Raw genomic sequence first — 14755 nt, 5'->3', positions numbered from 1 at the left:
CTTATTTTTCCTCCTCCAAATCTTAGGTGTGTCTTATAGTCTGAAATAAACAGTAACTCTGAACCTGGTCATTTGATCCCTCAGATGTAGCAGTCAGTTGCTATGGCAGCATAGATCCTTGGGAAAGCTACCAGACCTGCCATCGTTGCCTCCAGTAATGTTTAATAGAAAGACTGCAGAATCCCCATGGACTACAATATTAAACTATTGCAGGCTATGGTATAATCAACCAAACAATTCCATGTTCAGGTCTCCCTAGGGGACTAAAAGTGGGGGAAACTTTTTTGTTTTTAGTGCTTATAAAAAAAAGTATAAAAAATTGAAATCGCCCCCTTTTCCCAAATTTACATAAAAATTAACATAATTGATATTGGCGCATTCGAAAATGTCAATGATAAGTGTTTATCCTGCGTGGATACATTTTTTTTTAAGTTGTAAAGCATAAGAAAAATTATATAAATTAGCATTGCAATGATATTTACCCACACAATTAGGGCTCATGCACACGACAGTATTTTGCGTTCAGTATACTGGACGTTTTTTGAGCTCAGTATACGGAACATATACTGAACCATTAATTTCAATGGTTCAGCAAAAAATACTGAAGTGTCTCAGTGTGGATTCCGTTTCAGTATTTCCGTGCCGTGAAAAGATAGAACATGTCCTATTCTTGTCTGCAAATCACGGTGCTTGGCTCCATTCAAGTCAATGGGTCCGCAAAAAAAACGGAACACATACGGAAATGCATCCGTATGTCCTCCATATCCGTTCCTTTTTTGCTGAACCATCTATTGAAAATGTTATGCTCAGCCCAATTTTTTTCTATGTAATTACTGTATACTGTATATGGCATACGGAAAAACGGAACGGAAAAACGGAAAGGAAACGGAAACACAACGGAAACAAAAAACGGAACAACGGATCCGTAAAAAACGGACCGCAGAACACTGAAAAAGCAATACTGTCGTGTGCATGAGGCCTTAAGCTTATCAGTTACAGTACATAATTAATGTCGTAAAAGCCAAAAACTGGCGGAATTCTATGTTTTTTTGTTGTTGTTTTTTTTTATGGTTTCAAACTTCATGAAGATTTTTTATTTTTTTTCCTTTTTCCAATACATGATATGGTAAATGAAATGGTGCGATTAAAAAGCACAACTTGTCCCATAAAAAACAAGCCCTCATACAGTAATGTGAAAGGAAAAGTAAAGAAGTCATTGCTCTTGGAAGGCATTGAAAATAGCTTATGGTGCTCAGGCGTTAAAGTGTACCTAAATCGTTACACTTTTTTTTTAAACTACCTAAAAAAAATTTTGGGAATATATTATATTTTATTTACCGTATTTTTCTCCATATAGGACGCACCGGCCCATAAGACGCACCTAGGTTTTTGGGGAGGAAAATAAGAAAAAAATTATTTTTAACCAAATGGTGTGCTTTTGGTGGGTTTGGAACTAATGGTGGTCTGTGGGTGGCACTATTACTGGGGATCTGTGAAGGACACTGTTATGGGGGATCTGTGGATAACAGACACTGTTATGGGGGGATCTGTGGATGACGGACACTGTTATGGGGGGGATCTGTGGATGACGGACACTGTTATGGGGGGGATCTGTGGATGACTGACACACTGTTATGGGGGGGATCTGTGGATGACGGACACTGTTATGGGGGGATCTGTGGATGACGGACACTGTTATGGAGGGGATCTGTGGATGACGGACACTGTTATGGGGGGGATCTGTGGATGACGGACACTGTTATGGGGGGGATCTGTGGATGACTGGGACACTGTTATGGGGGGGGATCTGTGGATGACTGGGACACTGTTATGGGGGGGATCTGTGGATGACTGACACACTGTTATGGGGGGGATCTGTGGATGACGGACACTGTTATGGGGGGATCTGTGGATGACGGACACTGTTATGGGGGGATCTGTGGATGACGGACACACTGTTATGGGGGGGATCTGTGGATGACGGACACTGTTATGGGGGGGATCTGTGGATGACTGACACTGTTATGGGGGGATCTGTGGATGACGGACACTGTTATGGGGGGATCTGTGGATGACGGACACTGTTATGGGGGGATCTGTGGATGACGGACACTGTTATGGGGGGATCTGTGGATGACGGACACTGTTATGGGGGGATCTGTTGATGACTGACACTGTTATGGGGGGGGATCTGTGGATGACGGACACTGTTATGGGGGGGATCTGTGGATGACGGACACACTGTTACAGGGGGGGATCTGTGGATGGCACTGTTACAGGGGGGGGGGGATCTGTGGATAGCATTGTTACAGGGGGGATCTGTGGGTGGCACTGTTACATATGTGCCATCCACAGACCCCCCCACCCCATAACAGTGCCATCCACAGCCCCCCAGCCCATGACAGTGCCATCCACAGCCCCCCAGCCCATAACAGTGGCATCCACAGACCCCCCCCCCCTTAACTGTGCCATCAGCTCGATCATCCAATAGAGTACACCCCCCACCCCCCCCCCCCCCCCCCCCGCCGCCGCCGCCTGTATACTTATATTAATTGTCTTATTCAATTAAATTGCATTAGATATGCCCCCTCACTCCTATATTGCTAATCGAACCTTAAATCGTCATCCTAGGTGCTGTAATGCAGGCCGGGCGGCCGGCGCGTCACTCGCTGACGTCACTTGCCTGCGCCGCCTGCTTCATTCATAAAGTAGGCGGCGCAGGCACGTGACATCGGAGTTACGCTGCCGCCCGCCCAGCCTGCATTACAGCACCTAGGAATAGGATTTAAGGTACGATTATCAATATAGGAGTGAGGGGGCATATATAATAAATTTTAATCGACTAAGACATTTAATATTAGTATACCGGAGCGGCGGGGCGGTGCTATACTACACTGATTGCACCGCCCCGCCGCTATTCCCGGCCCCCAGCTCCTCCTCCCAGTCCCTCCCCCGGCCCCAGCTCACGCTACATCGCATCCAGCGATGTTAAATTGTCAGCATTCGCCCCATAAGACGCAGGGCCATTTCCCCCCGATTTTTGGGGGGGAAAAAGTGCGTCTTATGGGGCGAAAAATACGGTATTAGTTTTATTGTTTTTGTAGAAAAACAGACCCCCGAAGTTGGGGCCTTTCTTTAGCGCTTTCCATTGCAGCTCATACAGAAATTGCCCTAGTCGTCTCTATGACACCACATCCTAAGACTGACTTCCTCTGATAGGAGAGGAAAAACACAGGTTTTGAATCCCACCCCTCCCCTCCCCTCCATCACCAGTGTTTTTCCTGTCCGACCAGGATAGGAAGCAGGAGAGGTGCATGGAGGCTCCTTAGGGGCCCACCTATGAAGCATATATGCAGGCCGAGGTCGAATCCGGAGTGCAGCTCTCCCTCCTCTTCTGGGGGCCTGTGCACGGGCACAGACGGTTGCTGTCCCATGTGAAGATCCCCCTGCAGCGGTCCAGGCGGATTTTATGCAGAGGGGAATGAAGATGGCGGCCAGAGCGACACTGTGACGCGTTCCCTCTGGCCGCCGGTGCGTGACGCCAGGTCCTTGCAGGTCACAGGAAGGATAAAAGGCTGCAGGGCCTGCTCAGTGGCGTCTGGACAGCGCAATCCTTTCTACAGGAGGAGACCAGTGCAGTGTCTGCTGGCGGACAGGAGTGTTTTACAGATGAGTGCCCCCATCACGCCGGGCACTGGAGCCGAGCCTGCAGCAAATCCAGGAGTTGTGAGTAGCCTGGTATCAGGCACATTGTGTACCACCCCCTATACCCTGGTTAGCTCATCCTTCTCTCCCTTACACTTTTCAGGGAAAAAATGATTCTTCTTCAGCTCCTAAAAAGACAAGGAAATGTTCTAAGCGCTTACCCAGCACAGGAGCTAAACCCTTATGTAAAGAATGTACTTCTAATGTGGTAAAAGCTGAATCCTCTAGTTTCCTGAAAGATATCAGGACATTAGTTGAAGAAGAAGTTCAGTCCGCACCAGCTTCCCGGGATCCAGCTCCCCCTAACCCTCCTAAAGTCATCAGTGATAATCGCAATCCAGTGTGACTCGGATTCTGACGTTTTGGGAGGCTCGGGCGCCAAAACGTATGAAAAAACATATGCATCTTCTGATGAAGATAATGAATATAAAAGTTTTTTATTTATTCCGGATGACATTGATGAGCTTATAAAAGCGATTAGAGACCCAATACAGATGGGGGTGTCTAAAAAGCCTAAGTCGGTGCAGGAAGAGATATTTGGGGGGCTGGGGGGAAAAGAGGAAGTCTGTATTCCCAGTTCCAGATAATATTTAAAAGTTAATCAGGTCAGAATGGGAGTAGCCAGATAAAGTATCTTTCATTCCTAGGGGTATCAAGAGGCGCTGTCCTTTTAAGGCCTCTTTCACACTACAGTATGTTGAATTCAGTGTTTTGCGTTCCGTTTTTCACGGATCCGTTGTTCCGTTTTTTGCTTCCGTTGTGGTTCCGTTTCCGTTCCGTTGTTCCGTTCCGTTTTTCCGTATGGCAAATACAGTATACAGTAATTTCATATAAAAAATTGGGCTGGGCATAACATTTTCAATAGATGGTTCCGCAAAAAACGGAACGGATACGGAAGACATACGGATGCATTTCCGTATGTGTTCCGTTTTTTTTGCGGACCCATTGACTTGAATGGAGCCACGGACTGTGATTTGCAGCCAAATATAGGACATGTTCTATCTTTTCAACGGAACGGAAAAACGGAAATACGGAAACGGAATGCATACGGAACACATTCCGTTTTTTTGCGGAACCATTGAAATGAATGGTTCCGTATACGGACCGTATACGGAACGCAAAAAACGGACCGTATACGGAACGCAAAAAACTGTAGTGTGAAAGAGGCCTTACGATGAGGATTGCGCCGATTGGGAATACATTCCCAGAGTAGATGATCCTGTGGCTAAGGTAGCAAAACATACCGCCCTGCCATTTGAAGATTCAGCACAACTTAAAGACCCCATGGATAGGAAAGCAGAGAGCCTACTAAGGTAAGTACTAAGGTATCTAGAATAGAAAGGATTGGAGAATGGACAAGAACCTTTTTGTCCAATTTTGCGGGCCAAATAAAGGTAGAAGAGTGGCGAAAAGTTCTGTTTCCCGCTGGATAAGAACAGCTATTTCAGAAGCCTATAAATTGGAAGGGAAGGAAGCCCCTTCTTCACCTAGAGCACACTCTACAAGAGGCATTGCTGAGATCGTCAGCCTCTCTACAACAGATTTGTAGGGCGGCTACCTGGAAAAGAATACATACCTTTACCAAGCATTGCAAGCTAGACATTTTTTCTAGAGAAGACATGGCCTTTGGACGGAAAGTCCTTTGTGCTATTGTCCCCCTCTATTATATATTCTTTATTTCTCAGGATGTGGTGTCATGGAGATGACTAGGGAAATGAGTATTACACTCGCCAGTAATCCGGTTTCCTGGAAGTCTCCATGACACCACATACTTCCCACTTATTTATTTTAGTACATAGATTGGTTATATTTTTGTTTTTCCTAAATCTAAGTCACTTAGTATCTCTTTATCGTGGTTACGTTGGAAATACACTGGTGATGGAGGGGTGGGATTTAAACCTCTCTGTGTTTTTCCTGTCCCATCAGAGGAAGTCAGTCTCAGGATGAGGCGTCATGGAGACTTCCAGGAAACCGAATTACCGGTGAGTGTAATACTCATTTATTTATTTGTTTTATTGTTTTTGTAGCAAAACAGGCCTCCAAAGTTGGGGCTTTTCTTTAGCGCTTTCCACTGCAGCTCATACAGAATCTGTACACCATAGCCATACGGATTCTGTAGTCTACAATATGAGCTGTACTGGCAGGGGGACACAACGCTGCTCTTGCCTGTGCCCGCTCCATTGACAGAGCTGCATAGCACATTGGTGTGGGTGTGCCCTGTCAGCTAAGCACAGCAAGGGCAGGCAGGAGCAGCAATGTGCTGTGCAGAGCTTCTGCCTGTCCTCATCCCGTTGCCAGGCCTAGTACTCATCCCATCCATATCTGGCATTGTATTGTAGCCCCATTTAGATGAGTTGGATCCTTTTACAGTAGTATACACTCAGAGGGTTGAACAGGAGCGTAACTACCATAGTGGCAGACCATGCGACTGCTATGGGGCCCATGGCAAGAGGGTGCCCAGTTGGGATCATCTCTTCTTCTACTGGGAGTGAAAACTTGGTCAGGACTCTACCCTCTAAAGGAGCAACTTTTAGCAAACAAAAGAAATAACTTATAGCAAACAAGGCAGTGGGAAAAATGGCCCAAGGGTCATTGAAAGGGGTTTAGGCGGAAACCCTTCTGTCCTTTGTGGTGGGCCTAGTTTAATCCTTGGCATGGGGCCCTTACTTCTCTATGTATGCCACTGAGGTTGACCACAAATATGTACAGGATAGTGATACAGTTTTCATCCTAAGGATTCATTCACACATCCGTAGGGTATTGCGGATCCGCAATACACCCGGCCAGCACCCCCCATAGAACTGCCTATTCTTGTCCGCAATTGCTGACAAAAATAGGACATGTTCTATTTTTGGCGGAGCCAGGGGCGTAACTATAGGGGAAGCAGGGGAAGCGGCTGCTTTGGGGCCCTGACCCAGAAGAGGCCCATCCAGGAGGACTAAAAGATTTTGTCAGGGCCCCCTCAACAGTATTACACAATGAAATTATATACAGTGACAGTATAGACAGTGTATAAAACGGATGGAACAGCTGCCGGGTCTGGTCTGAGAGAGCGATCTTTACTAGCCACAGGAAAGGAAGGGTTTGCGAAAAAATTACTGGGGGAAGGGGACCCATTCAACAATTTTCTGTGGGGCCCAGTCATTTCTAGCTACGCCACTGGGCGGAGCCGCAGACCGGAAGTTCGGGGCCGAAGCCCGGCACGGATATGCGGATGCGGACAGCACACTGTGTGCTGTCCGCATCTTTTCTGTCCTCATAGAGAATGAATGGGTCTGCGGAATGGATGCGGACCCATTTGCGGATGTATGAATGGAGCCTTAGTGTTTTTTTTTTTTTTTACTGGATGCCTTCGGCTCTGTTAACGTTATATTTGAACTTTCCATCGGATCGTATAAGCCGGCAGTATATCTGCTAGTGCTACTTTATTGTGTTTATCTAATATATCTTTATAATCTATGTGTAATGTGTTTTTTTTATGAACTCTCCAAATGGGGTCCCTAATTCTATATTTATACGTAAGGAATCTGTAATGCTGCCTATAGATATGATAAGTAGATGGTCTGTGTCTCTCTAGAAACATAGCTGGATCTGCCAGTAGATGGCTCTGTAGGCCTTGTTTTTTTAGTATTCCACATTTATTGTACAATTCTTTAAATGATGTCTGCAGCAAGTTTTAAAGTATAGAACAGTGTATACAGAACAACACTCCAGAGACCTAAAGAGCAGATGGTCATGTTTCCTCTATTCCATCAGTTTGTGTGCAAGTAATAGCATCTTGTACAAGTTATTGCCCATTTTACTGTAATAGAAATGATAGGTCTTGTAATGGAACAGCTAAAAAGTTTGTTCATTGAAAAAAGGCATGGTGGGTATTACATCCTCATATTCTAGGAGCAGAACATGCATTGAGAAAATGAGAAGAATATGTTGTGGTATCTTTAGTTTTTCTTTTTCTTTTTTTTTTTTATTATTAGTTTCTTCTTAACATCCCCATTTATGGTGCCCAAAAGAGGACTCTCCCCTAATTGTGTGCTAATATAACACGTTTAATAGCATTATTATTATACAATAATCACTCAGATTTTTTTATTTTTTTTTCATAAATACGATCATACTTCCCTCACATACAAGCGACAGGCAGATGCCGGATTACCCGTAGGGATGTGCTGTCGATAAGTGAGGATTTTAGTCAGCATAAAAGATATGATCAATTATTGTTAATCTTTTGATCACTGGGCATGTTTACTCTGGGCAATGATTGCGAATGATCACTCATGGCCCTTTAACCCCTTCCTGTCACGTGGGTGGAGAGCATATGGAGCAGGCACAGGAACTGAGCCTGCTCCATACATTGTGCCAGCTGTATTATACAGCTGACACCGCCTCTAACATCCGAGATTGGAGATCATGTCGATGCTGTTATTTAACCCCCCAGATGCCATGGTTATGAGAGGCTACAGCTGAACTTTTAGTCAGTGGGTGGGAGCTGCTTCTGTCCACACCTTGCTCCAACCTGCCCACGTGCAATGCAGTGCACAACTGCCAGTGGCTTGGTGAAGGCCACAGGTCTGTCACTTTGATACACCTGTTCCCTCTGGTAGGGTAAAATATCACAGAACATTGCAGTGTATTGTGCACTCAATGTAGTAATGGCATGTTAAGGTGCTCATGGGGATAAAAATAAGCATCTTAATAATTGCAGCCTGGGCCTGGAAAAGAGTCACTGCATGGTTATTCTTCTGCTTGAGATCTTCCTCCTGCTGATGATTGACAGTCTTATTGTTAGTTTTCTCTCTAGGAGAGCTGGCAATCATCAGCAGGTGTGGGGGAGCAGAAGATAAAGATTAACCATGACTCTTCTCAGGAAGCCATGACTCTTTTCCAGGCCCTGGCTACAAAGATTATGATCTCAGTTCTCGGCAACCACTTGCTTTCCGCTCCTGAATGACACACCTTGAAAATCAGTGTGTCTGTCACTACTTTATGCTGCCCTCAGTGAGGACACCATAACGTTGATGACAGGCTCCCTTTAATTACATTTTTAAATAATGCAAAATATTAACCCCTTTGCACATCTTCACATAACTCTACATTCAAGGTGCGCAAAGGATCCGTGTTGGGTCCATGTGTCTGCTGTCTGCTGTCCATGTGCCATCTGTGTGTCACTGACCCTGCGCAGCTGGGAAATAATTTTCAAAGCATCTCTTCCTAATGATCCGTGAAACACGGATGCAACATTGATGGCATCAGTGTTGCAACCGTGGCTTTCACGGACCCATAGACAAAATAGAGCATGCATCCGTGCTAAAAAGATGGACCGTGGTAAAACACTGATGTCTGAATACACACATTAAAATCAATGGGGTTGTGTGCTGTCTGTGGAGCACTGACGTGTGAGTGAGGCTTAACGATGGAACAGGGCAAGGCTCCAATCAGACTTGCCAGACAGGTCTGAATCTGGAGTGGGACCCTTCAAATATGTTGTAGCTTATAGTTAGTAATAAAGTTAATGTAAATTGTGACTACAAAATTGATTTGGACACAAGCTTCGCATTGGAGTTTATCAACGAGCAAAGTTTGAACAGAGAAGACAAACTCCACTCCACTGTGCTGATTTGTTTCTATACGTAACTTAATATAAGAAATATATTCTCCTCAAGAGGATGGCAGATTTTCAGCTATGTGTAATTGTCGCCTTGGAAAGCCACATTTAGATTAGTTTGCCTTGATTCAGCAACGTATTAGTTAATTGTTTTTTGGATTAATAATTTGCCTCTTTTGCAGAAATGATAATATAGAAATGACTTCTTCCGTGAGGGCTAATTCAGGATATGAAGAGGTAGATGTGAAAACAGGTAGGTAAAGGTGTTCTATTGCTTTATTATGCCTAGAAAAGAGTACGTGCCCATGTTTCTGGGGGAACAGAGACCTGCAGATGACCAGGGAGACATCGGAACAAGAGCGTAAAATAGCAAAAGGAGCAATACCTTACCGAAGAAATCGGTAAAATTAATATTACTTGTTTTATCATTTTAAAGTATAGTCAACTGTTTGTTAAAATAATACTAATGATAAGGTTGGAAAACCACTCAGAACAGGACTGAATGTGGTATTAAGCAGTGGCGGATAATGTATTCTCATCGGCGTTATCTCATTAATCTTATTGTGTCTCCGTTCCCTCATATTAAACAGCTTTTCCAATCACTCCATTCCCATTTATCCTCAATCCCATTTAGCTGCCATTAATCATGTTATCTTTATTGTCATTCTACTGTGAAAAGTCTAACTTTATAAATCATTCTAAGGGAATGAAATAACTATCTGTTGAAATCATTCATTTTTATTAACTGCACAGGAGTATAGCATCAAATGGCTTAAAGGTGCTTTCCATGAGTAGAGTATTGATGGTATTAATATCTGATTTGGTAAGGGTCCTACTCCCGACACCCCGTGATCAACTGCTTCAAGCGGACATAGCGCTTGCATGAGCGCTGCGGCCCCCTCACAGAATACCAGCAGGTTATTGCAGCCCAGGCCCAGTCACCCTGAGTGGGGCAAAGCTGCACACAGGTCATGTGACCAATAAACATGCCGTTACTGGCCTTGGAAGAGGCCGCGCCGCGGCACTCCGGTGAGGCTTGCATTCCGTTTACTACTGTGAGCCTGAATTGAGAGTACGCCGTTCATGTGTGGTGTGCTCTCCGTTCACTTTGGGGGCCCCATTCTAGGAATACGTGCAGGTCCCGCCCCTTGGACCCACTTCTATCTGAGATTTATGGCTTATCATATTGATATGCCATAAATGGCCTGGATGAGACAACACCTTTAATCATTGTACTATGAAGAGCTTCATTTCTCATGCACTTTGCTGTTCACTTCCTCGCCATTTTTATATCTGTAGGCTAAAACCTGTCCAGACCAAACAGTGCTCACACAGCGGCTGGGCTTTTATCACTATAGGTAATTCTCTGGAAACCAAAATCGTTCCCTTGTCCTTAAGTATGATAACTCTCTTCCACACTGATATATTGTATCAAGCCCATCGGTACGAGAAGTGACCATGTCACCCATAGGTACCAGTCAGAGGACTCCTTTTCAAGCTGATGAAAGATGGAATCTGACTTATTCCCATGTGCAACCATGACATACCTACTTTTACACGTGTTTTGTGCACAAGGCTCCCAAAAATGGTATCTGTTCTTTAATGTATTTTAAACACTGCAAAAACTATGTCCACATGTAGCAAGTCCACTGCTGAATTCCTGTGACGGAAATTCAACAGGTTTCTCTGAAATTCACCGCTACACAAATAAACCACCTCAAATAGTCTACCACTGCTTTCAACCATCGCATTGCAAAGGTTGACCGCCCTTGGTAAAATCTGCAGCATATTAACTGCTGAGTACTGAAAACCTGCAGCACAAATTGTTTTACACTGCATAATTGTGCCTGCGGTGTATGGGTGACATCTTTTAATTCTCTTCTACTTTGTTGGTATTGTAAATGATGCAGATTTCCTGCACACAGGTCCACTGCGGAGAATCCGCAGCATTTACGACCTGTATGGCTGTACCCTGAAAGCTTATTCTGACATATCACAATGACTTCTGTCCATACATGCCATCCGTTTGACCAGCACTGATTCAGAAATCTAAGAAAGTCTTCTTTGGTCACTGGAAATCGCCAACAAATTTGCACATTAATGCTACTTTATAAATTGTTATAGACAGACACTCTTCATTTGTAACCATCCAGGCGCATAAAATTGTTAGTCATCCATATTTATTTATTAATACAAAATAACTAAAATATATACAATAAAAATACATAAACCGAATAAAAAATAATTAAAATAAAACACATTTAAAATCATTGTCCCACTTGTAACTGTATAAGGGATAGATCCAATTGATCTCTTCACGTTTCCACATAAGTATCCAATATGGAGCTGTATATACAGTTCTTATCTGTTACGTATTTGAATAATAATATGGCTCAAAATATGTACTTCAACCATATGTTCCAGCATATATTCCAATGATGATGGTAATGTCTCTCTTCGTCAAGATAATCCTCACTTGTCACACCTGTAGACACATTAGTTATTCAAAAAGTATTTTGTATTTTATATTTTGTCCATAATTTATCTATGCTCTCATTAGGTTGTTTTCCCAATTCACCTTAATACTGGTAACAATTTCTCTTTAGCGATACACTTCCAATGGTAATCAGGAGTATATTTTCACTATTTGCAGGTTTAATGCTAACCGACTGTGGCGTCCCACGTGGTAGCAATCGAGCTTACCTCTCCCTTCGCGTCTCTATATACTGTGTGGATAAAGTTACCTATCTCGCAGTTGTGGTTGCCCGCCTCTGTGTCTCACGTGGTGCCTCTGCTCAGTCATGGCGTTATGGCCACTGAGGAAGGAGTCGGCATAGCTCCGAAACTCGTCTGGTAATAACCATAAAATAGAATCCAGGACCCACTAAAATAACCCATTTCCTCATCGAGAAAAAGATTGCCTTGCCGGAACATCGTGGAGTACTCCACAGACACCTCGGCACAATACTGAAAAAAAAAACTGATCTGTTTTATCCTAATGCATTCTGAATGGAGAGCAATCTATTCAGTATGCATCAGGATGTCTTCAATTCAGTCACTCTTACGCTATTTTCTCCATCCAAAATTCCGGAACACTTGCCGGAATCCCGGATCCGGCATTATTTTCCATTGAAATGCATTATTGCTAGATCCGGCACCAAGTGTTCCGGCAAAATGGAAACTGCTTTTGCCGGTCTGCGCATGCGCAGACCTTTAAATATGCGGAAAATATATATACCGGATCTGTTTTTCCGGATGACACCGGAAAGACGGATCCGGTGTTTCAATGCATTTGGATCCTTCTACAAATGCTATCTGTTTGCACACGGATTTCCGCATCCGGCAGGCAGTTCTTGCGACGGAACTGCCTGCCGGATCTTCACAACGCAAGTGTGAAGTACCCTAAGTGGAGTTGAGTCTGTGTACTATATCATCTAGTGAAGGAATGGCATCACTTTTCCAGTTGGAGGTAATTGCTAGTTTTGTAGCTAAAATTAGGTGTGCCAGGATTCCTCTGGTTCTGCAGGGGCTGGCATCTAGATCTAGGTATAGTAGGCCTAAGGAAGGGGCCAAAGGATAACCAGCTAAATCCGAGGTCATCTTAAAGACTTCCCTCCATATTTCTTCAATCTTCGGACAAGGCCATAGGATGTGCATTAATGTGCCCCTCCTCCACATCACCTCCAGCATTGATTTGATGTTCCAGGAATCATATGACATAGTCTGTCTGGGGTGTACTACCACCTTAGCATGGTCTTCATTATGGATTCATAATCTGAAGAACATTTAAGGAGTTTGGCAGATAGGTGTAAAGCCGCTGACCACTGATCATTGGAGAAGGATTTGTTAAATTCTGCCTCCCAAGAGACAAAAGGTGTGGACTTAATGAAGGTCTCTTTGTTTCCCAGCTTGACATATATAGGCCTGAGGGGCATTTTCTTCGCTGTAGGGATCGACCAAAGTTCCAGTATAGATCAGTTAATGTTGACAGGTACACTAAATTCAGAGTGAACTTGATGACGTAGTCACAAATAATTGTAAAATTCTTTGTCGGGAGTTTGTATTTGTGACAAAGGTCTTGAAAAGGGTGCAAATTAGACGTTAATGCTACCTGGGCTATTTTAGTTATGCCCAGATTTGCCCATGTGCCTAAGTCCAAGATGGGGGAAAAAGAAGACGAGAAGAGTCTAGAGGCAGGAGTTCTAGGACAGGTGTGATGTCACCTTTTAGTTAGGATATGGAATTATTTCCAGTGTTTTATTGCTGCGCTCACCAGGCAAGGAAATTGGTTGTAGGAGAAGGAAGGGAGGGGAGACACTAGCAGTAGGGACCTCAAGGATGTCTGGGGGATAGAAGACTCTTCTGTATGCACCCAATGTTTACTAAGATCTCCCTGCCACCAATTTTGCAACTGTTGTATTTGAGTTGCTAAGAAGTAATCAAACACATTAGGTACGCCTATGCCTCCAGTTTTTTGTTTGTATAGCAAGGAAGCGGATGTCCTTGGTTTTTTACCCGCCCATATGTAGGCATTAATCATTTGAGTTGCTTTGGTAAAGAATGATTTGCGGACTAAGATGGGGAAAATCTTAAAGATGTACAAGAGCTTAGGTAACACCATCATTTTGAAGGCAGCTATGCTACCTATCCAGGAGATGTCTTTCAGGGCCATAGATGATAGGTCTGATTTTAGAGTGTCTAGCAGTGGTATATAGTTGCACTTATATAATGTTTTCATGGAACCGGTGAGTTTTCGGCCCAGGTAATCTATTTGTTGGGTCTGCCAGTGTAGAGCACAACTGTTTTATGAGATAATGTTCCTCTGTTGGAGGGATATTGAGGGGCAGGATTTGAGATTTTGTTTCGTTGAGCTTATAGAAAGAGAGTTCTCCAAAGGTTTGTCCGTATGAGTTCTGATAGCTTGTGCCAATGGTTCGATGGATAACACAAATATAATAGGGGATAGGGGGCCCCCCGTCTAGTTCCATTTGTTATAGGGAGATGGTCTGATAGGGTAGAGTTAGCTAATACTCGTGCGGAGGGGGTCGACTAGAGCTCTGAGATCTCATTGAGACACGCTCCTTCAAACCCCATATGTCTCATGACAGAAAAGATGAACGACCAATTTAGGCTAGTTTCACACTAGCGTTCGGCTGTCCGCTCGTGAGCTCCGTTTGAAGGGGCTCACTTGCGGACCCGAACGCTTCCGTCCAGCCCTGATGCAGTCTGAATGGATGCGGATCCGCTCAGACTGAATCAGTCTGGCGGCGTTTAGCCTCCGCTCCGCTCCGCTCAGCAGACGGACACCTGAACGCTGCTTGCGTTCGGGTGTCCGCCTGGCCGTGCGGATCCGTCCAGACTTACAATGTAAGTCAATGGGGACGGATCCGTTTGAAGATGCCACAATATGGCTCAATCTTCAAGCGGATCCGTCCCCCATTGACT

The 14755-nt window shown here is 44.2% G+C and overlaps 1 protein-coding gene across 2 annotated transcripts in view; it reads left to right on the top strand.

Moving 5' to 3' along the window:
- CAAP1 (caspase activity and apoptosis inhibitor 1) overlaps nucleotides 1–14755 on the top strand; it is a 39538-nt gene that overhangs the window by 16983 nt on the left and 7800 nt on the right. For both annotated transcript variants that reach the window (XM_044271764.1, XM_044271756.1), the window contains exon 5: nucleotides 9493–9563. In XM_044271764.1, coding sequence (XP_044127699.1) covers nucleotides 9493–9563 — 71 coding nt within the window. The remainder of the gene's footprint in view (nucleotides 1–9492; nucleotides 9564–14755) is intronic.

The sequence above is a fragment of the Bufo gargarizans genome, chromosome 1 (assembly GCF_014858855.1).
Source record: "Bufo gargarizans isolate SCDJY-AF-19 chromosome 1, ASM1485885v1, whole genome shotgun sequence".
In the NCBI taxonomy this organism is placed as follows: domain Eukaryota; kingdom Metazoa; phylum Chordata; class Amphibia; order Anura; family Bufonidae; genus Bufo; species Bufo gargarizans.
The sequence above is the reverse complement of the archived record's forward strand: the minus strand, read 5'-3'. Positions and strand labels throughout refer to the sequence as shown.